This window comes from Schistocerca nitens, chromosome 9 (assembly GCF_023898315.1).
Source record: "Schistocerca nitens isolate TAMUIC-IGC-003100 chromosome 9, iqSchNite1.1, whole genome shotgun sequence".
Taxonomy (NCBI): Eukaryota; Metazoa; Arthropoda; class Insecta; order Orthoptera; family Acrididae; genus Schistocerca; species Schistocerca nitens.
Genome location: NC_064622.1, coordinates 423,382,480 through 423,407,612, shown reverse-complemented (window position 1 = coordinate 423,407,612; position 25,133 = coordinate 423,382,480). Strand labels below are relative to the sequence as shown.

General features: G+C 38.7%; 1 protein-coding gene across 2 annotated transcripts in view; it reads right to left on the bottom strand.

Moving 5' to 3' along the window:
• The window catches only part of LOC126203570 (microprocessor complex subunit DGCR8), a 237,318-nt gene that overhangs the window by 102,855 nt on the left and 109,330 nt on the right, over positions 1-25,133 (bottom strand). For both annotated transcript variants that reach the window (XM_049937896.1, XM_049937895.1), the window contains 3 exons: positions 19,591-19,733; positions 16,262-16,385; positions 4,640-4,778 (listed from right to left, as the gene is read on the bottom strand). In XM_049937896.1, coding sequence (XP_049793853.1) covers positions 4,640-4,778; positions 16,262-16,385; positions 19,591-19,733 — 406 coding nt within the window. The remainder of the gene's footprint in view (positions 1-4,639; positions 4,779-16,261; positions 16,386-19,590; positions 19,734-25,133) is intronic.

Genomic DNA, 25,133 nt, shown 5'->3' with positions numbered 1-25,133 from the left:
TTTTCCCTGATAGACTGAAATATGCTATTGTTATACCTTTGCATAAAAAAGGGGATAGATCTGATGTCAACAATTACCGTCCAATCTCCCTTCTAACAGCTTTATCCAAAATTTTTGAGAAAGTAATGTATTCAAGAGTAGCTTCACATATCTGTAAAAATGAAGTACTAACAAAATGTCAGTTTGGTTTCCAGAAAGGTTTTTCAGCAGAAAATGCCATATATGCTTTCACCAGTCAAATTTTGAATGATCTGAATAACCGAACACCACCCATTGGGATTTTTTGTGATCTCTCAAAGGCTTTTGATTGTGTAAATCATGAAACTCTGCTGGACAAGCTCAAGTATTGTGGCATGAGTGGGACAGTGCACAAATGGTTTAATTCGTACCTAACTGGAAGAGTGCAGAAAGTTGAAATCAGTAGTTCTCACAACATGCAAAGATCAGCACATTCCTCAAACTGGGTAAGTATCAAGAATGGGGTTCCACAAGGGTCAGTCTTGGGTCCTTTGTTGTTCTTATTATATGTTAATGACTTGCCATTCTATATTCATGAAGAGGCAAAGTTAGTTCTCTTTGCTGATGATACAAGTATAGTAATCACACCTGACAAACAAGAATTAACTGATGAAATTGTCAATACTGTCTTTCAGAAAATTACTAAGTGGTTCCTTGTAAACGGACTCTCACTGAATTTTGATAAGACACAGTACATACAGTTCCGTACAGTGAAAGGTATGACGCCATTAATAAATATAGACCTTAATCAGAAGCATATAGCTAAGGTAGAATATTCCAAATTTTTAGGTGTGTCCATTGATGAGAGATTAAATTGGAAGAAACACATTGATGATCTGCTGAAACGTTTGAGTTCAGCTACTTATGCAATAAGGGTCATTGCAAATTTTGGTGATAAACATCTTAGTAAATTAGCTTACTACGCCTATTTTCACTCATTGCTTTCATATGGCATCATATTTTGGGGTAATTCATCACTGTGGAATAAAGTATTTATTGCACAAAAGCGTGTAATCAGAATAATAGCTGGAGTCCACCCAAGATCATCCTGCAGACATTTATTTAAGGATCTAGGGATATTCACAGTAGCTTCTCAGTATATATACTCTCTTATGAAATTTGTTATTAACAACCAAACCCAATTCAAAAGTAATAGCAGTGTGCATAACTACAATACTAGGAGAAAGGATGATCTTCACTATTCAAGATTAAATCTAACTTTGGCACAGAAAGGGGTGAATTATACTGGCACTAAAGTCTTTGGTCACTTACCAAATAGTATCAAAAGTCTGACAGATAACCAACAAGTATTTAAGAAGAAATTAAAAGAATTTCTGAATGACAACTCCTTCTACTCCATAGAGGAATTTTTAGATATAAATTAAGAAAAAAAAAAAAATTTAAAAAAATAAAAATAAAAAATAAAGGAAACAAAAAAACACAAAAAATAAAGTTGTTATATTAACTTAAGTATGTTCTTAAATTAACCTAATTATGTCATGTGTTGGAAAATTTGACTCGTTCCACATCATTACGAAATATCGTATTCATGATCCATGGAACTAGTATTAATCTAATCTAATCTAATTCAAGAGTGCTTCTTCCAGCATGCAAGATACATCTGCCTGGGCTAGAAAGACAAATCAGCAGTTGCTAAATACAGCTTAGAGAAAAAGCCATATTTTGTTTTTGAATAGACTGAGTGCTGTGCAGGACCAGTGGATTTTGGAACAACATAATAATTGGGACTAACAATTACCTGTAAACATAGATGATGGCAAACAACTATGTTCAGCTTGGGCTCTTCTACTGGCCACAATATGCTGTAAGCCACAATATGCTGTGAGCACTCACAGTGAAGAGACATCCGAGGTGGGATCTGGTGGACCAAATTACCGTTCAAGTGTGGCCTCATTCCTGTTTTCACTCATCCAGGGGCTAGGAGAAGGAGCAACCTGCTAAGCTGTAATGCTATATGACAACCTAGATGGTATCTCGTCACTTCACCAGAAGACGATGGGAGTGACAATTACCGAAATGTCACACCATTTCAATGAAATCACTCTCCTTGAAACCTGAGAGCTTCATACCAATTTTTACTCACTGAGAAAAACAACAAGATCTTAAGAATAAGGGCATTCATACATTTGTATTAGAATGTTGAATGGGAATGTGGATATAAATCAAACTATGTTGACATTAAAGCAGAAGAATACATGACCATTCTGTAACATCACTATGAAAGCCTAAATTCACACACTTCTGTGAACCTTTCTTTTCCAACAAGTATATATAAAGAAAAAAAAATTAAACTGTAGTGCACCTATCTACACTAGAATTAAATGAAGACTTCTTGTCTACAGTAATTTTTGCAATTACTCAAAATAGTCTAATAAAAAACTTTAAAAAAGTTATCAATTAAGCTGAATAAATGCACAACTAACAATTAATAATAAATGCAGATAATATATTCAAAGCACTGCAGAAAAACTTGAACCAGACAACTGGCAAAATGTCAGTTATGAAGGGGCTCTTATTACTACAGCCACGATCTTTAATAATTATTTCATAAATACTGAGGACAAACCTTCACACTTAGTTGTTACTGTGGTAGCTGTTTAGTTTTCAAATTTGCCGCAGCAACAAAAGCCAATGCTTTCACTATATAAATAAGACGGAAAAAATCTTAAACAATGATAGGCATTTCTATGCACTGTGAAGCATCTCGAAAATGCTTGATAAAGTAGTAAAACTGCAAGTAGCTCAATTCCTTGTGAGCAATTAATCATTGAGTAAGCTGAAATTTGGCTTTAGGAAAAGAAATAGAGCTGTATATGCCTTTATTAATTAAATCTATTGAACACTTACACCAGAAAAAGCAGTGACAGTAATGTTGTTGAACTTTGCAAACACATCAGATTTAGTTGTTAATGACAGGATGAGAATAATGGTTAAGTAGATTCTTTACTTCAATTGCCTTGTGCCCCCCCCCCTCACTCCACCACCCCTCCTTTCCTTCCTGTTAGTGCACAAGTGTGTATACAATAACAAATCTCTATGAACCTTACAATACATCAGCCAGTTTAACAATGACCTTGAGCTACCTGTAACAACAGTGAATATTTTATTCAACTATAGGTTACATTATTGATTTCACTCAGATCCTAAATGACCTTGTAGCTTTGGGTGACTGATACTTCAGTCCCCCAAAGAGATATGAACTATCGATCCACTAACAGGGGAAAGTCGACAGGGAAAAGTTGGAAGGTCCCAACCTTTTAAAAAACTACCACTAACAATAAATGGCAACTTACCTGTCACAGAGGAATTGGTTGGCAATTATGGTGAAAAATAATGCTGATATCAATTGCTGATGTAATCACCTTTACACATTGCTGTAAAGTTGTGAATCTGGAAAGATGGCAATCAGTCGGCAACACACCTCACCATCATGTGCATCATGTATATCGCTGGCATCCTACTATATACAAAACTGTTCTTGATGTGGAGACTAATTGCAATACAAATGTGGATACGGCAAAAGTTGTTAACGCTCTGCATGGGCCTGTTGTTTTTCATGGTCGTCAAGTGGACTTTGCAATGATAAACATTTCAAAAGTAGTGGGCCCAGCATGGCTTACTGTAGCTATTGTTCGCATTGATTCTGCTCTATGATCTCTAGTGACGAGTTTGGAGAATTTTTGTGCAGTGCAAAATTAACATTACTTGGTCTACCATAATAATGTGCAACCTACTTTTTGAAGCCCCCTCCTATTAACAGCTACTCAGACACAAGTCAGGTCATTAAGAATATCTATAAAAATGATTAAATTTACACATGCAGCCATATCCTACTCCTTTCTTGAAGAAAGGAAAAAAATCTAAATAAATATCTGATCACAGACTACAAGCAGAAAACCGCAAAACATACATAAAATAATAATACAATAAATGAAATAATTAAAAAGAAGTTCCAATTATACATTATTATTATGCCTTATTAATAACAAATACTCTGAATTATACAATGACAGTGGTAAGTTCTGGAAGGGAAATTTGCTGTTGGCTCAACATCTGGTCATCATTCACAATGAAGAAGAGGTTCTGAGAGACGAACATGTGCACAAAATGAACAAGACCTTCTTTTAGCTACAGCTAAAGGTCATTAGGAACTTTCTCGTTACTAGTGATGTTCAGTATGATGAAAGAAGAGGGCTTCATGGAGTATCAAGAGAGAAAGGTGAATGGGACACGATCTCATAGAAGGCTCTACAAGGAAATTTGAGGAAGTAAAATGATAACACTCAACAGAAGAAAATTGCAGGTATACTACAAGGACAAAAATAGATCTTAAACAGGTTTAAAACCAGCTGAAGAGCAGGAAGAAGAAGAAGAAGAAGAAGAAGAGAAAAGAAAAATGACAAACAAAAATAATTAAAAAAACATGGATAAAGATGAAACTTAATAGTAAAGACCAAAAAAATTTTTAAGTACTGAAAAATGTGAGAATAACATAATCAAAAATTAAATCTTTACATCTCAAAGAGAGAGAGAGAGAGAGAGAGAGAGAGAGAGAGAGAGAGAGAGAGAGAATTAACATAATATTCAATCAAGTACTTACTTAAATCTGAGAACTTTAACAACTTTAAACTGGAAAAGCTTCTCACAATATTCTCTGACTTGTATAGGGCTTAGTGACTGTTTCTCCTTGTTCTCTTGAAGGGTTTCAATGGAGGCATTTGGAAATCCAGAATTGTTTTCTGTAAACCATAAGATTCTCTTTATTACACAGACTACAAATAAATATTCATCAATGTCATATCCAACTGATGCTTAAATGAAATTACAAAATAAAACATTCTTGGAGAACTAATTAATATCATTTTCTGTTTTGATCACACTTTTTATTTTATAAAATTGGTGGCTCAGTGGCTGAGCTTCATACTAAGGATCCAAAAATCTGAGGTTTCCATTACGTGGCATTAGTGTGTTGAACCTTTCATGTTAAAGTTCAAATATAACATCTAAGAAAATATTAGTATTAGGCTTATAGTCATTCCATATAAATAAAAATCTATAAAACTAAGAGAATGTACTATGCACTCGCGTGACACTGGAATGACATGACATTAGATAAGACATAACGTAACATTTTTTTTTCTCCTTCCATTGTACAAGTGAAGTTCAGCAGATGAAATGCTAGTCATACTTTTAAAAGACTACACAGATCACTTTGGAGTGCTCTGGATGGTGTAGAACTGGTACCATGCAATGATGTGATGCTCCACTGCAGACAAAAGTCATGGCAGTGAAGAGTTCTACGCAATCAGCACAATAAGATAAGTTGATGTGGAAGTGTTTCAGAATAGCAGAAATGTAATGGAGATAAAGTAAAACAGCAGAAGGTCATCAGAATGGCCCACCTAACAACATATCAGGTGAATGATACCAGGTCAGCATGCTGCAGGTTCCTAGGCATAAGTGGACACTCCAAGTCCACGAGTGGGTGCAGCAAAGTATGTCATCCATAGCTGTGGCTCAGCTGACTTAGGTCTCATGTTTCCAGGTCTTGCACCAGTAAATCACAACAGACTATGATAATTTCATTACATTTATGTCAGTCTTTCCAACAGTGGTCATGTGTATTGTAAGTCCAACAGTGGTCGTACCCTAGACATCAAGATGTCCAAAGGGTTCAGCACTTTGAATCAACACTACCTTATCAGAGAGAGACCAACATCATTATCTTTTGAGCATTTTAATGGCTATATTTAAGTGCTGTGAGAGGGCCCAGTCCTCAATATTCAGCATACTCTCTGAAAAACCTAGCCCGTGGCATCAGCACTTACCATATTGACAGATGACAGGATCGGCCACGAGGCAGTGAATGACAACACTGTGCCGAGTCCTGACTGCCGATGCAGGTTTCTGGCAGATGTTCCAAACAATCTACTTTCCTGGCTAACTGTAAAGTGGAAATGAGTGGGCAAGGAAGGCTGTTACAGAAAGAAACTACTGTGTTTGGAAGTGCCATGAATAACCCATAAATGAAGTTGCACTATTTTTTGGAGTATCAGTGTAGACTGTCCCTTGTGACTTTAAGAAATGGTGTAGCACATGCAGCCACATAATAGGGTAGCCATGTAGCCAGCAGGGATCAAAGATTCCTTGACAATGGTAATCAGTTTCAAATCCAAAAGGAATTTCCACTCTCAGTGAGCGCAGATCAACCACAAATAGATGCTGAATAGTGTGTGTGTGTGTGTGTGTGTGTGTTTTTGGAGCTTATGGGCACTCAATGCTGAGGTTTATCAGCACCGCTAACATGGTGAAGAGAACTGCATCCAATGGACATTTGGAGTGATGCACCTCACAAAAGGCCCCTGATAACAGTGGCATATCTTCAGTGGGTGAAACAGCACAGAAACTAAAGGGTAGCTAACAGCTGGATTGTGGACCACCAAGTCAAGATTTTACCTCATTAGTATTCTGTAGACGCTCTCAAGAGGACAAGAACTGTGTTCACATGGTTGCACACACAGGTTCCTGGTTTCATTAACAGTCAAACACCATATTAAATGTCAACTAGTCTGCTAAATTACCTGATTTTAACAGTGTGTGAAACGTAGCAACCAATAATGCCACAATTTTATACCTCTACAGGATCTGATCATCAATGAGTTACATCAGCTGTCAGTGGCATATATGACATAACTTGTGAATTCTTCTTCCTTGCTAAACAGAGGCTAGAGGCAGTGTTATATATTATTAAAGTAATGCATCCTGGGGATGACTAATTTTTTTCTGGTTTACTTATTTTGCCAGATTATTTTTTGTATCTTTTATTTACAATTATTTATTTTGTAAAATATGAATTATTGATCATAATGATGACTTAATTGCAACAATATATATCAACAGTGTTACAATATTAAAACTGACATGGATGCTGGACAATGGAATTGCTGTCATATTTTCTTAATGTGTAACACTGGAGGTATGTATGTGTACACCACAGTTTGGGGCCAACGTACACAACACACTGGAGGACAGGTAAGCATCTTCCAACATGGTCCACTGTACCTGCCCTATGGCTCAAGCAATATTTTTAGAAAGTTGACAAAGTACCAGTTTAATCGGGAATGCTGCTCTATCTTGTCATGAACAATGATTTCCATTTCTTCTAGAGAATTTGAAGAGTGGTATTTTAGTTCCTGAAGCAAAAATTTTAAACTTTTTCCATATATGGACAGCCTTTTGTTCAGATGATCAAAAATGGCATTTTTGGCATGTTCATATACATGCTCTCTAAACCCAGATATTGAAGTTTCTGCCTGTTTCTCAAACATGAAATCTTAAACATAAATTTTGATAGGTGTGTGTGTGTGTGTGTGTGTGTGTGTGTGTGTGTGTGTGTGTGTGTGTGTGTTTCTCTAATTCGTCAAAAGATAACTCCAAGAACCAGCAAATTTTCAATCTTTTGCATGTGCCTATCAACGACTCAATGCTTCTGCTTTTCAGTGAGTCATCTCCTATAATCCTATAATATTTACATTCTGTAAGAACTTTCTTGCAACAAAAATAAAAAAACTCTTAGTATATAAAAGAAACACAAAATGTTAGAGGGGGAAAATGCTGCTTTCTACCACTAGATGACAACTGTTCATCCCTTAACCTAGACTGTTCCAGTGCTGCTCCATGGGGTATTGGTGTTGGTGGGTGCCTATCAGCTCACTCGTGGACACATGCACCTATTACAGGCTACCCACCAGGTAGCCCAATTACACACTTTCTGCACATTATTTAACCACTTGGCCATGTCTACTCATCTCCAAGGGGACAGGACAGTATTCTTGTGTAGTCTATAGCACTGCTGCCTGGCTGCCCGTGTCTCAGTTGTTTTAACATCCCTACCCACCGCTGTCATCAGATGTTTGAATGCCTGTGGGCAGGCACTCAAGTTGGAGCCATCTGCCATATACAGTTGCTTATTTTCTAGTAGTACTGCTGGTACTGCTACTTCCATGATTAAAACTGGTACAGTTCTCATTTTTTACGCTCATTAGGGTCATTTCCTTGCGGAGCTGATACACTATGTGATCAAAAGTTTCCGGACACCCCCAAAAACACATGTTTTTCACATTAGGTACATTGTGCTGCCACCTACTCTATATCAGCGACCTCAGTAGTCATTAGACATCATGAGAGGGCAGAATGGGGTGCTCTGCGGAACTCATGGACTTTGAATGTGGTCAGGTGATTTGGTGTCACTTGTGTCGTAGGTCTGTACGCAAGATTTCCACACTTCTAAACATCCCTAGGTCCACTTGTTCCTGATGTGATAGTCAAGTGGAAATGTGAAGGGACACATACAGCACCAAACTGTACAGACTTATCTCGTCTCTTGACTGACAGAGGCCACTGACAGTTGAAGAGGGTCATAATGTATAATAGGCAGACATCTATCCAGACCATCACATACGAATTTCAAACTGCATCAGGATCCACTGCAAGTACCATAGTAGTTAGGGAGGAGGTGAGAAAACTTGGATTTCATGGTCGAGCGGCTGCTCATAAGCCACACATCATGTCGGTAAATGCCAAACGACACCTCGCTTGGTGTAAGAAGTGCGACTGAACAGTGGAAAAATGTTGCGTGGAGTGACAAATCACGGTACACAATGTGGCGATCCGATGGCAGGGTGAGGGTATGGCAAATGCCCAGTGAATGTCATCTGCCAGCAGGTGTACTGCCAACAGTAAAATTTCAAGGTGGTGGTGTTATGGTGTGGTCATGTTTTTCATGGAGGGGGTTTGAACCCTTCATCGTTTTTTGCATGGCACTATCACAGCACAGGCCTACACTGATGTGGTTACATGACAGTAACATCCCTGTAATGGACTGGCCTCACAGAGTCCTGACCTGAATCCTATAGAACACCTTTGGGATGTTTTGGAACGCTGACTTTGCACCAGGCCTCGCCAATTGACATCAATACCTCTCCTCAGTGCAGCACTCCATGAAGAATGGGCTGCCATTTCCCAAGAAACCTTCCAGCACCTGGCTGAATGTATGCCTGCGAGAGTGGAAGCTGTCATCAAGGCTAAGGGTAGGTCAACACCATACTGAATTCCAGCATTACCAATGGAGGGCACCATGAACTTCTAAGTCATTTTCAGCCAGGTGTCCTGATACTTTTGATCACATAGTGTACATCTAAATTACTGAAGGTTGTTTCCACTACAGCACCCACCTTCAAACCATCCCAGTTGGCAACCATTGTCCGTTGGAATCATTGGGCATAGGGCATCACATCAGCAGCATGTCCACATTGGCAACTAATTCCATGGTTCACTCTAACTTTTAATAACTTACATTTCTGTAGTCACTTGCACTAACATGGCAGTTACTCATGAAGATTGTTTTCTTCAGTGGTTACTGACCTCTGTAGCCTTCTCTCCAACTATACGAAATGTAATGTTGAAGTACAGGGCTGACAGCATGCTCATATGGTGTTGAAAGCTTCATGAGATCCACTTGACTTTCCTGGATACTGGGGTTGCAGCGCATCATCAAAGATGTGCCACATCAGCTGGTTCCTCACTGCTACTTTGTGATCCAGCATCCTTAATGCCTGACTATCTGCTGCATCTTTGCAGAGCGCATGGCCCTCACAACATATTCTCCAGAGTGCCCACGTTGCTACTGGCACAACTATCACTCACCTGTCTTTTGATTTTACGCCTATATGTAACACACAACCCATGACTAGTCAGGTAACATTGCAGTGCACCCGATTGGTGAAGAAATGTCATTCATATTCTCTTCCTGATGTTGGGGAGAAATTCAAACATACTCCTGCCTGTGTCTGAAGTGTGCCACTCATTCTGCCACAGTTGTAAAATGCGAGTTTTTCCTGCTGGTTTCAGTTTCAAGAATATTTCCTACTTCCAACTGATCACTTTTCATTAACCAATACAAGTTTCCTCTTTTATTGTTTTCCAAGTCCAGTGGGCGTATTGTTCAAATTACCAACAACCCACCCTTCAGGGTCATACAGTAGGTGCCTTCATCTTAGCAGAAACCTTGTTCCATCCTTCTCAGTATTGAAACTAGCTTCACAAGCTGTAACCTGTCGGCTCATATGCTCACACTGTATCATACAACTGGCACTAATATATACTGGTGGTATGCTCTCATTGTTTTCAAGGAAGTTGAAATTGTCTATTTGCGATTCTTACAATTTTAGCATTGCTGTTTTATCTTTCCAGCTTGTCTCCTCTATATGATGTGTGAAATTAGAACATTCATCTGTGTGTACCCATAGATACATCATTACTACACATACACTAATCATTAAATCATTTAATTATATTTTAGAATTTCTTAATAGGGTACCTTTCAACAGGAAGTATGTAGTTTTGTGAGGTGATGGTGACAATTTAGCATTTCAACAACATCATCCCTCAAGTTTACGGAGAGCTTCATTACACCTGTCTTCTATAATTCTTTCAACTCATCTCTTACAAAGAACAGCACATAATCTGCAAATGCTACCAGTCCACTTATGTTACCACTGCCATGCAACTTCTGTAGCATAGGCTCCAATGCTACATCCCAACCCCCTGGACCACAAACAGATTCCTGCAGGCAGCCTTTCAAGATGGCCTTTGTCCTTTGCTATCTTGAGCATCTTAAAGATACTTGTCTCCCACAGCAATAGCATCTCAGGTGATTGTACAGCACCTCTGAACATTTTAACTTCATAAGACAACCAAAGAAGGATGGCAACCATAGAATCAAAAGTGTCACTGATATCAGTCACAACTGGTAACATAAAATTTTTTAGTGTCGTGTTTTACAGAACACATGTATGAATAGAAACTGCACTCGGTAACCATATGAATGTCCATTAACACAAAATATGCCAGACAGAAAAATTAAAGATTTTACATAAGGCGCCAAATAACTATCTTCTAAATATACTGGAAGAAAACTGGAATGTTTGTTCACAGCAATATTTTAACGCCTATGCTGCATGCAGTCCTCATATAGTCATCATCATGTTTTAAAATTCCTATTTATATAATATAATATTTATATAATATTTATATAGTAAATTTCACAATGTAACTATTAGATGTTTGTACACTGGAAGAAAAAATAATGTTAAGGTATCTCTTATATGATAATATACACTACTGGCCATTAAAATTGCTACACCACGAAGATGACGTGCTACTGACACAAAATTTAACAGACAGGAAGAAGATGCTGTGATATGCAAATGAATAGCTTTTCAGAGCATTCACACAAGGTTGGAGCTGGTGGCAACACCTACAACGTGCTGACATGAGGAAAGTTTCCAACCGACTTCTCATACACAAACAGCAGTTGACAGGCGTTGCCTGATGAAACGTTGTTGTGAGGCCTCATGTAAGGAGGAGAAATGCGTACCATCACATTTCTGACTTTGATAAAGGTCAGATTGTAGCCTATCGCGATTGTGGTTTATCATATCGTGACATTGCTGCTCGTGTTGGTTGAGATCCAACGACTGTTAGCAGAATATGGAATCAGTGGGTTCAGGAGGGTAACACGGAATGCCATGCTGGATCCCAACTGCCTTGTATCACTAGCAGTCGAGATGACAGGCATCTTATCCGCATGGCTGTAACGGATCGTGCAGCCATGTCTTGATCCCTGAGTCAACAGATGGGGACATTTGCAAGACAATCTGCATGAATAGTTTAACGATGTTTGCAGCAGCATGGACTATCAGCTCAGAGACCATGGCTGCAGTTACCCTTGACGCTTCTCACAGACAGGAGTGCCTGTGAAGGTGTACTCAACAACGAACCTGGGTGCACGAATGGCAAAAGGTCATTTTTCCAGATGAATCCAGGTTCTGTTTACAGCATCATGATGATCGCATCCGTGTTTGGCGACATCGCGGTGAACGCACATTGGAAGCATGTATTCATCATCGCCATACTGGCATATCACCAGGCGTGATGGTATGGGGGGGCCATTGGTTACACGTCTCGGTCACCTCTCGTTTTCACTGACGGCACTTTGAACAGTGGACGTTACATTTCAGATGTGTTACGACCCGTGGCTCTACCCTTCATTCGATCCCTGTGGAACCCTACATTTCAGTAGGATAATGCACGACCGCATGTTGCAGGTCCTGTACGGGCTTTTCTGGATAGAGAAAATGTTTGACTGCTACCTTGGCCAGCACATTCTCCAGATCTCTCACCAATTGAAAATGTCTGGTCAATGGTGGCCGAGCAACTGGCTCGTCACAATACGCCAGTCACTACTTTTGATGAACTGTGGTATCGTGTTGAAGCTGCATGGGCAGCTGTACCTGTACACGCCATCCAAGCTCTGTTTGACTCAATGCCCAGGCGTTTCAAGGCCGTTATTATGGCCAGAGGTGGTGGTTCTGGGTACTGATTTCTCAAGATCTATGCACCCAAATTGCATGAAAATATAATCAAATGTCAATTCTAGTATAATATATTTGTCCAATGAATAACCGTTAATCACCTGTATTTCTTGCAATTTTAATGGCCAGTAGTTTATCATATGTTAAAGTAGTTCCATTGTTATGCTACTACATAGTACTTTTTTTGTTTATTTTATATACATAAAATGACTGTGAGCCTAATTCTAAAATTTTTAGTTGTGATGCCAGGCTGCCTCACTAAGTGGGAGCACTAATCCATGATACGTTTGTTCATGGAAATCAGACAGTACACTGTCTAAACTGATATATGTTTAATGTGGTCTGTTTCATTTCTTTTATACACCGCCTGCAACATTGATGTGAGCGCCTGTCAAAGCCTGAATAATCATATTTTGCTGCATGGACCATTGTGAGATGTGCAGAAAGAAAGGTAATGAAGTTCTAGAAGATACCGACAGGGATGTGGAGCCATGTCCACTCTAGTGTCGTGACCAATTGCACTATGTTTCTCAGCTGAGGATCCATGGTGTGAACAGCACCATCAAGGTGGTCCCACAAATTCTTGATTGGGCTTAAATACTGGAATTTTGGTGGCCAGAGGAATATGGTAAACTCACCCTGGTGCTCTTCAAACCATGCATGTCCACTGCAAGCTCTGACACAGTGCACTGTCCTGCTGATAAATGCCATTGTGCCAAAGAGAAACAAACTGCATGTAAAGGTGGACAGAGTCCCCTAGGGTAGAAGTATACTTATGTTGATGCCTTCCAAAAAGATGAGATCACCCAGGGAATGCCACAAAAGCATTCCCAGCAACAATGCTCCCTCCTCCGGCCTGGACCATTCCAATGATTGTTGCTGTGTGTTTTCTTTCAAACGTTTCACACTGATGGAGCATAAAACATGATTCAACTGAAAAGGCCATCTGACACAATTCTGTCCAAATTCCAGCCTTTGTAACCAACGAAAAGCAGCCAACATACGTGCATGAACCAGGAACCAGCAACGTTCACATAACTGTCATTAAGGAGACACTGTTGTTAGCCCCTTGCTTCATCTGGGTGGGCAGTTGCTCAATAGTTGCAGATTTATTTGCATGTACACATCTGTTGTTCACCCCTGTTATCTGTGGCCTATGGTCACCAGCGTTGCCTCGGTGCTAGTTTTGGGTAGAGCCATTTTGCCATGTTTGATGTATGAGGGTGGTCTGATAAGTCTGGTAAAAAAGTGAGAAAAAAGGTTTGTTCCATAAACAACTCTTGTTTATTCTCAACATAGTCTTCTTTAAGAGATATACACTTGATCCAGTGATTCTCCAGCTTTTTCATCCCACCAGAAAACTAGGTTCTGTCAAACTCTGCAAAATATATGTTGACTGAACTATCACTCTCTCACTTGAGGAAAATGTCTTCCCACCAAGCAAAGTTTCTAGTCAGGGAACAAGAGGAAGTTAGTCGGAGTTACATCTAGTGAAGATTTTCACTCTCCAGTGCAGTGTGCGCTAATATGAAACGCATATTAAAACTGTGTGCTGGACCAAGACTCGAACTCGGGACCTTCGCCTTTTGCGGGCAAGAGCTCTACCATCTGAGCTACCCAAGCACGACTCACGCCCCGTCCTCACAGCTTTACTTCCGCCAGTACCTCGTCTCCTCTTTCCAAACTTCACAGAGATTAGTGAAAATCTCATTCAGGAAACAAACCCCAGGCTGTGGCTAAGCCATGTCTCCACAGTATCCTTTCTTCCAGGAGTGCTAGTTCTGCAAGGTTCGCAGGAGAGCTTCTGTGAAGTTTGGAAAGTAGGAGATGAGGTACTGGTGGAAGTAAAACTGTGAGGACGGGGCGTGAGTCGTGCTTGGGTAGCTCAGATGGTAGAGCACTTGCCCGCGAAAGGCAAAGGTCCCGAGTTTGAGTCTCGGTCCGGCACACAGTTTTAATCTCCCAGGAAGTTTCAGTGAGATGATTATCACAACAAGAAAGAAGGATATAGGAACAACTGGAGTAACAATTGGTGGGGAGCGATTGAGGAGACTGGAGAGTTTCAAGTACCTAGGAAGCCTGATACAGGAAGAAGAAAAAAATTAAAGAGAAATAAACGAGAGGGGGAGAAAAGCAGAAGGATTTTGGAAGAATGTCAGAAGCCTGATATGGAGCAAGGATGTACACCAAATCAGTAAAAAGGTTATGTACCGGTCATACTATGTCCCGATTCTGACACATACATCAGAAACCTGGGTTATGAAAGGAAGAGAGAAAAGCAAAGTACAAGCTAGTAAGATGAAATTCTTGAGAAACAGTATTGGAGTGACAAAGATAGACAGGTTAACAAAAGACAGGATCAGAGAGTTAATAAGCGTGGAACCATTACAGGAGGAGATAGAGAAATCAAGGCTGAGATGGTATGGACACGTTAAGAGAATGGAGGAGAAGAGGATACCCAGGAGGATACATGAAATGAAACTGGAAGGAAAGAGACCACGAGGAAGACAGAGACAGATGGCTAAAAGGAGTAGAGGAATGCATCCAGAAGAAAGGAGAAGACTAGACCAAGTCGAAGACAGTGGCAAGACAGAAGGCAATGGAGAGACCTACGTTCCAGACAGACCCGACCAGAGGCTGGAAACTGTCAAAGATGATGATGATGTCATTGGGTCAACACAGGAACACATAGGGGTTATGTGATGTGGAGCTCCATGTTCAACATTGGCCTTTGAATAGTGTGCTCCTAAACACTTGTGCCTGCACCATTATTGTACTCTATCATCAGATCTGCCACAGATCGCTGTCTATCCTGGAATACACAGCAGGGGACCCTCTCACCTCTACATTTTGTGATGGGACATGGTCGCCCAATACCAAATGGCCTATTCATTATTTCACAATCCTCCAAACACTCAACCACTTTTCAAAGGTGCTCACGACAGCGGTACGCCAACAGGTGCCAAGCTTCACCATTTCAAAGATTCTTATTTCCAGCAGCAGGACCATAACAATGTGTCCTTTGTCAAAACCACTTATATCAATGGATTTCTACATTTGCGGCCCGTATCTTTGCTATAATAGTGCCCATTTGTCTCTTTTCCACTTACATTTTTTCCTTACTGTGTCATGTGCCCACAACACAACCAGGAGGCATCCAACGTCATGGTGGGCAGTGGTTTTGGCTCATCAGAATATGATGCTGGTGAATGAAGTACTATTTGATCAAAAGTTGGCAGTCACTAAACTCTAGACACCCTATGACTTTTGGGTTCCACAAAACCAGAACAACCGAGGTGATCACACATGGAAAAATTATTTCCAAACTGATTTAATTATTCCATAAATTGTACGAAAACAAATCACTGTACATAGGAAGCATGAAGCAACAGACAAGCACATAAAAAGTTATGAATCTTATCTTCTACGTACTAAATGCATTAAAAAGTAACTAAAACTGGAATTTTTATGTAGATTGAGTGGTAGCTCATAAAACTATTTTCCATCTGAATGAGCCGGCCGAAGTGGCCGTGCGGTTAAAGGCGCTGCAGTCTGGAACCGCAAGACCGCTACGGTCGCAGGTTCGAATCCTGCCTCGGGCATGGATGTTTGTGATGTCCTTAGGTTAGTTAGGTTTAACTAGTTCTAAGTTCTATGGGACTAATGACCTCAGCAGTTGAGTCCCATAGTGCTCAGAGCCATTTTTGAACCATCTGAATGGATAAAACGGACCTAAACATTTCTAGGACAGGAACCATTATTTTACTTTTCAGATTTAGTTAACATACCTAGTTGTGTCGCATCAGCTTTTTCTGACTGATTTCCTGAGCTTCTTTCAGTAGCTGCATTCTTTGCTTCCAGCGCACGGCGATACTGCAGGCACGGTATAGCACTCAGTGGAATCTCATGTTTCTGTGTGAAAAATAAAACAGGACAGCTATCAGATTAACAATCTGAAACTATTTTTGTTGTTGTTATAATTATATTCTCACTACTTACACAAGTTATGGTTAAAAAATTTATTGCAGGTATCTGCTGAGTTTTATGTACAGTAGGAAGTTATAGAGAAAAGGACATTTTGCACGAATATGATCTCTGAGACAGAAATACAGATTTCACAGAATGTACAGTTTTAAATCCATCAAGTCCTTGTAATCCACTTAAGGACTTATTCTTCATAAAGCAGCTGACTTCAACCAGTCCCTTAAATGGTTCAATAGACTTCATCACAAACAAGGATCTTCAGGGATGTAGAACAAATCAAGGTATAAATTAAAGGAGTGGAATAACGTCTTTCACTATACTGTCAATTGATAACCCTTAAACTATTATGGATATTCTGTTTGCCTACACTGGGGCGGAGGGAGGGGGGGTGGGGGGGGGGTATCTACATGCCACACAAATACAGAAATAAGAGGCCCATTTGGAATACACATTCTCACTGGTGACGTTGCAGTAGTATTCATTTTTTATGACTAAATTATCAGCTGGCTAAAATGCATACAGCAGTTGCCAATTTTCATGTCATTCCTGTTTTTATCTCATTAAAGAACTCATATCTGAGTAGATTGTCCCAGTCTGAGCTCTAGGCAAGGAGGCAAAATATACATGAAACGTATTTTTGGACTTTTTTTTTTTTGCACTTGAAAAAGTGCACATCATTTGCAACCGATTTTTATTATTTTGAACATATACCATTAAGAACTAAATTTACTTGGAGGTGACTGAAAGAATGCCAAGATGATCAAGGAGACCTCTGCAAGATATATTCTTATAGATTGCTCTCTTTTTCTAAATAGATACTTAAGTGAATTTAACAGTCCTACTGCAGGAAAGCACGTAAAAGTAAGTTAACACACTTGTCTTCATGTCAATACAATGACAAATACTGCCATGTTTAAAACATGCTTGATTGGTTGGTTAGTTGACTCTATATATAAACCATAGGAATAGCAAGGCATTATCCGTAAGTGCACTACTTCATGCCCACCCTAAAAAAATTCTCAATTGTCACTGAATTATATTAACAATATAATTTTCAAAGATGTACGGATGTGTAATTTGAGTCCATAGGTTGAAAATACATTTTACCACACTCTTAGAAATATCAAGGCACTTTCAATAATGTGTACTACCACTTTATAACAATTAAAAAGAAGTTTGAAAAATGCAAATTTCAGTCATTGTTGTTGATTTTTACTGTCAAAATACTTTCCAAGGAGATATTGATGTGTAATTAAGGCCATGATCCTGGAAATACTGAATAAGACACTCATTGGGGAAAGTTACACCTACTACTGACACTTCCATTTTTGGTAAAGTTTAAGTGAAGAATTTAAAACTTGTATGGAATCTCGTAGAATTCATTAAAACAATAAATATGTGTCTCAAAATTTTAAAATATAAAGTAACTGCCTAGATTCCAATGTTTTCAAAAGGTGGGCATATAGCACTACCCCCCCCCCCCCTCCGCTGCCCACCCCAACTCAATTCTATTGGTATTGCAAGGGTTTACTTGCTGTCCAATTGGGCATCTACTAACTTTAAACTTATTGTTAAATTCAGTGTATGGCCATTAATGTCTCTTAATATCAGTGCAATGTCCCAGCACAATTCAACTGTACTGCACCACATACAGCCTTCTGGCAGCTGTCTCACCACAAAACAAATGCAATACTCAATGTCCACGGCCGGTAAACATAACCATATTTCCTGGCTGACTTACGGAAAGCATTGCATAATACTGCAGCACCAACATCACTCCAGGCACCGCCACATTCAAGGACCTAATTCCTAAGTTGGTTATGTGCTGCCAAGAAACTGTCCATGTATGCCTCCACTGGGCATCTATTTAATCGGCCAACCAGTTGTTCTGTGAGTTCCTAGCAGCCAAATTAGCAGCACCACCACTCACAGCCCAGGAGGACTTCGCCAGCAGTACACTCCCGCGTCTCCTTGCCATTGCCTGCCACAGACCACAGCATTGGGAGTCCACTACCTCACACTCCATGAGCCACTACTCCGTCACTGCACAGCCACCGCTCATACCGTAACCACAGACTCGCTGGACACTGCCTACTTTACATCCTTTAACTGCTCAGTTATCATTGGGTGCTGCCATTACTCACCAAGGACCCCTGCCTTGTGGGATTAGGCAGTTAGGGACACCATGAGACAATCCTACTTCAGCAATTAAAACCAGACTGACTAAACCTTCTTACTGGTGAATACGGGTAACCTAATTTCTTGTTTAGAAGTGACTCTTTCTTCTCTATTACTTATGTCCATGTTAACTGAATTAATAAACAGTTGTTCCTCATCACTGGCGGACATTTATTCTTAAGAAATAATTTAATATGCACTATTTTCCATGAGATTGTTGGTACTGTACAGTTTGGGCTCTTGATTAAAATGCTTGTGTTGCTGGCAAATGTTACGATATTGTAAAATCTTTGGATAGTCATATATATGTGTGACAACAACAGAAGAGAATTCTTGAATATTTCATATTCAATTCTGTGTTTGGTTTTATTCCTCTGGTGCAGTTTTCCAAAGTGATCGTTTTCTGTTAAGAAAGGCGCTATGTAGCAAGGATTATGTCATTAATATTACGAAAATTTATTCTCCCCAGCAGAAGTTTATCGTCAATACCCTTGACTGCTTCAACAATATTATAAATTTTTCACGTTAACATGTGCCAGGAATTCAACTGTCAGCTCACAAAGTATTTTTCTGTTTAGGCCCAGAAGAAGGGAAGAAAAATTTGGATTTAACATCCCATCAATGACAAGATCATTAGAGACGAAACACGATCTCGAATTCGCAAAGGGTAGGGAAGGAAATAGGCCACGTCCTTTTCAAAGAAACCATCCCAGCATTTGTGATTTAGACAAACCACAGAAAACTTAGTATGGATGGATGGATGGATGGACTGGGTTGCCCAGAGAGAGAGAGAGAGAGAGAGAGAGAGAGAGAGAGAGAGAGAGAGAGAGAGAGAGAGAGATCTTTTTTAAAAGAGTCTTCAAGTGTTAAAACACCATTACACTGTAGGTAATGTGACATGATCTGCATAGTATCTGCACGACACAGGATATTTGACAAAGTAGTTTGAACCCACCCTTGCACTTCCAGGTCCAAGGAAGTATGGTTTGGCAAGTGTACATACACGGGTTTGTTTATGCAGGAAAACAGGCATACCACTATTGTGATTCACTTGAACCCAACCATCAGGCAGCATCTCAAAATGATTATGATCCAGTTCTGAAAAATAATAAAGTACGTATTTTACAGGATCACACAACAAATCTCAAAAAAACAGTAGTTGAAATACATCAGTAACTTTAAATTACAATTTTCATTTATTATGTGGCAATTTAAATCACATTTATGAAAATTCTGAAGAACAAAGAAATTATTGAATTTGTGCAGGATAGTAGAAAATTCAAGATTATAAATCACTGGACTAAAATTCAGATAAAAAATAAGCTAAATTATCTAAGGGCAGTGATGTTTCAATTAAGTAAAAATTTAGCAAATTTTGAAATAATTTATCACCCTAAAAACTGATGGAACTTAGATAACAAAACACTCTCCAGAGAAGAGTTTTATTTAATTTAAGCTTCACATAATTATGAGACAAATACCTCCAGAAAACAACTTAACTGCAGGTGACAATAACGTGTTCGACATTTTATTTTCAATAATTGCACCATTTATTTAAATGATTGAGACAGAAGTGTTCTATTCACATTTTCACATACACTTACGATGATAAAATTTCAAAAACTCACTGGCAGAAAGAAAAGAATTAAACGTCTTAGTTTTTATGAGCTGTAGACAAATCATCTGCAACAAATCTATGGATTTATTACTTTGTAATATAATGTTCCGTATTCCTTTTTGTATTGTGGGTGGTTATGATTTACTGGTTCACTTTCTGACAGTAGCCCCAACTATCTGAAGCTGAAGAATGAGATTATAATTCAATGTTTGGAAAAATATCTGAAAATGGAACGTGTACGCAAAGTTAAAATAGTGTTGCAGTCTGATTCAAATAGGAAGCCCTGCCTTTCATGGGTAGTGAACATCTGATTACTTAATTGGTGGTGTACTACAGTGCCAGGTACCTGGGTGAAAATCTTTATCTGAAACAATGTTTAACAGCTTTCAACATTCAATGTTAATGTAATCAGGTGCAGGAAATGAAGCTCAATAATAAGTCTGTTTGTGCAGAGTTTATTTAAATATGTTCTAACTTACACTCATTGACAGATGATAATGTACACAGAGTATTTATATATAAAGAAGAGTTGAAAAATGGAAGTTACACAAAACAAGAGAAAACCGCATTGCCACCATATGACAACATTAACACATCAACATTAATTATCAGTGTTACAAAAAGTAAATTACAAGCTTTAAGTACGTCCAGCAAGGCTCTAAATTTTTCAAATTTTATTTTACCTAGTTGCTTCATCAGAAAATCAGTTTGCTGCTTATTTGTGCTAATCGGGTGCTTTAGACAACATTCTTAGCAAAAACTTTCTCCCTAACAAATACGATTTTGACATCTGTAAGATGGAACTGTGGGTTCTTACAAAGGCTTATTACTGGCATATTACCTTCAGAAAGGACAAAAGCTCTTTGACTGCCAGAAAAACTATATAATACACATTACTTAGTCAACAGGCTTCACTAGTTGCCATACTTAAGGCTACAAATTCTGATTCTGTTGTTTCTTAGATGCCCATCAAACACTACAACCCAAAAATTTGAAAAGTGGACTTTCTATCTACTCTGTCACTAGCCCAATCAGCACCAACATAACCAATTATAGGACAGGTAAAATTTTGATCCCTAGTGAGGAACAGACTCAGTTTTAGGGTTCCCTTAAGATAAAACAATATATGAACTAAAGCATTCCATAAATTCAGACATGCACATGATTGAACCCTGCTTTGAATACTTATTGCTACACAAATATCTAGTCCGGAACCTAACATGGCACACATCAATGACTGTATTAATTTTAAACAACTTATTGTCAATGTTACAATATTATGAAAAGGGTAGTTACTACTCACCACATAGCAGAGATGCTGAGTCACAGATAGGCACAACAAAAAGACTGTCAAAAAGTTAGCTTTTGGCCAAGGGCCTTCATCAGAAATAGACAACATTTTTCCTAATGGCATTTTTCCATCCCATAACCCAGTGCAATTTTTCTTTATTATTATTTTCTAATGCATTATTATATTCAGTGTACATCTTTCTTTCTCTTCTTTCCTGTGTTTCACTTGTCATTTTTTTGTCATGCCTATATGCAACTCAACATCTCTGCTATATAGAGAGTGACTATCCTTTTCACAATATTGTCATAATCCCTCAATGTCTTCATTTTCAGATTTTTCTCTTTTTAACACACTGTGATCAAAATTTTCCTCCATGGGAATTTAAACAGAATTACTGTATACTCAAACGTATTAAAAACCTTTAATACTTTTACTAGATAGGTACTTTGACAAATAATAGTAGTATTCCCCCTTAAATTTTGAACTACAGGGTGGTCCATTGATAGTGACCGGGCCAAATATCTCACAAAATTAGCACCAAACGAAAAAACTACAAAGAACGAAACTCGTCTAGCTTGAAGGGGGAAACCAGATGGCACTATGGTTGGCCTGCTAGATGGCACCGCCAAAGGTCAAACGGATATCAACTGTGTTTTTTTTTAAATAGGAACCCCCATTTTTTATTACATATTCGTGTAGTACGTAAAGAAATATGAATGTTTTAGTTGGACCACTTATTTTGCTTTGTGATAGATGGTGCTGTAATAGTCACAAACGTATAAGTATGTGATATCACTTAACATTCCCCCAGTGCAGACGGTATTTGTTCGTGATAGGTTACCCGTGTTAAAATGGACCATTTACCAATTGCAAAAAAGTTCGATATCGTGTTGATGTATGGCTATCCCCAACAGGCGTGTGCTATGTATGCTGCTCGGTATCCTGGACAACATCATCCAAGTGTCCAGACCATTCACCGGATAGTTACGTTATTTAAGGAAACAAGAAGTGTTCAGTCACATGTGAAACGTCAACCACAACCTGCAACAAATGACGATGCCACGTAGGTGTTTTAGCTGCTGTCGCGGCTAATTCGCACATCAGTAGCAGACAAATTGCGCAAGAATCGGGAATCTCAATAACGTCAGTGTTGAGAATGCTACATCAACATCGATTACACCCATTTCTATGCACCAGGAATTGCATATTGTGTACAGTTCTGCCACTGGGCACAAGAGAAATTAAGGGACAATGACAGATTTTTTGCACGCGTTCTATTTAGCGACGAAGCATCATTCACCAACAGCGGTAACGTAAACCGGCATAATATGCACTACTGGGCAACAGAAAATCCACGATGGCTGCGACAAGTGGAACATCAGCGACCTTGGTGGGTTACTGTATGGTGCAGCATTATGGGAGGAAGGATAATTGGCCCCCATTTTACCGATGGCAATCTAAATGGTGCAATGTATGCTCATTTTCTACATAATGTTCTACAGATATTACTACAAGATGTTTCACTGCATGACAGAATGGCGATGTACTTCCAACATGATGGATGTCTGGCACATAGCTCACGTGTGGTTGAATCGGTACTGAATAGCATATTTCATGATAGGTGGATTGGCCATCGATGCATCATACCATGGCCCGCACATTCACCGGATCTGACGTCCCCGGATTTCTTTCTATGGGGAAAGTTGAAGGACATTTGCTAACGTGATCCACTGACAACGCCTGACAACATGCACCAGCGCATTGTCAATGCATGTGCGAACATTACGAAAGGCGAACTACTCGCAGTTGAGAGGATTGTCATTACATGTATTGCCAAATGCATTGAGGTTGACAGACATCATTTTGTGCATTTATTGCATTAATGTGGTATTTACAGGTAATAACGCTGTGACAGCACGCGTTCTCAGAAATGATAAGTTCACAAAGGTACATGTATCACATTGGAACAACCAAAATAAAATAATCAAACATACCTACATTCTGTATTTTAATTTAAAAAACCTACCTGTTACCAACTGTTCGTCTAAAGTTGTGAGCCATATGTTTGTGACTATTACAACACTATCTATCACAAAGCAAAAAAAGTGGTCCAACTAAAACATTCATATTTCTGTACATACTACATGAATATGTAATAAAAAATGGGAGTTCCTATTTAAAAAAAACGTAGTTGATATCCGTTTGACCTATGGCAGTGCCATCTAGAGGGCCAACCATAGCGCCATCTGGTTTTCTCCTTCAAGCTATACAAGTTTCATTCTTTGTAGCTTTTTCGTTTGACGCTTATTTCGTGAGATATTTGGCCCAGTCACGATCAATGGACCACCCTGTATATTCATCCCCAAATAGTTCCTAATCAGACCTAAATCCTTCTTTTTAAAGTTATCACTTCATAACAGCTTTAATTTGTTTATTTAACTCTGGAAAGTTGAAGCTACCATATCATCAATGTAAATAAGTATGTTTTATGGCTATTTTCTGTCTTTATACACCAGCAATACTCAAAATCACTCCTTACAAATCCTAAGCCAGGTATTGCTGTGTGAAATTTAACATTCCAATTTTTGGTAAGTTCTCTAAACCATACACAGCCTTTCTAAATTTACAAACTTTATCACTCATTCATTCATTTTATTGCAACATCAAGTAGGTGATTTAACATAAAACTCTCCAACTATTTCTCCACAGAAAAGAGCACTACAAGCATCCAGTTGATAGATGGGAAAGTTATTCTCAATACATAATAATAATAATAATAATAATAATAATAATAATAATCTCAATGTAGTTAATTTTTGACTGTATATGTCGGAATAAGTCAATATTTGTTGGAGATGTTTACCTACAATACAAGCTTTATAAGAAACAACATTACATTTATTATCTCTTTCCTGCCCAAAAGCCCACTTTGTGTCAATAACATTACTATCATTGAGCTTACATACATAATAGCATGTATTATTTTCTTCCAGGGCTTGCAGCTCTCTTTTCTACAGCATCTGTGCAATTTTCAGTATCACTACAAGACACCACCATTCCCTTCTGTCTACAGGCCCAAGTCATAATCCTCTAAGTAATTTGGGCATCAAATATTCCTCTTGGGTCTCTTCATTGTGTCTCCTCTCATCCTCATTTTCCTCTGCATCCTGACATGAATCTTCTGTTTTCTCTCTCTTTACTGATTTCTTGTTCTTCTCTAATCTGACTTCTCTTTTCTCCCAAAACCTGAATCCTCATTTGTACTGATTTCTGATGCACTGATTCTGAAATTTTATCTATGATCTCTTCGTCATAACAAATAGTATCTACTTCTACTACAGGGGCACCAGTCTTCTTCTTTCCTGCAGATACTGCTGGCAGCAAGAAAACTACTTCTTGATGCACATCAGTTTTCTTTGCAGAAATTTCTTTATGGAATTTATAAATATTCTGTACTCTTCATATCATTATCATAACCCATAAATAAATCTATCTTGTTTTGGGGTCTATTACCAATCTGTTTTCTTTGGGTACAAGGACAGCCACATGAACCACCAAATATTATCAAATATTCTAAGGGCAATTCTCT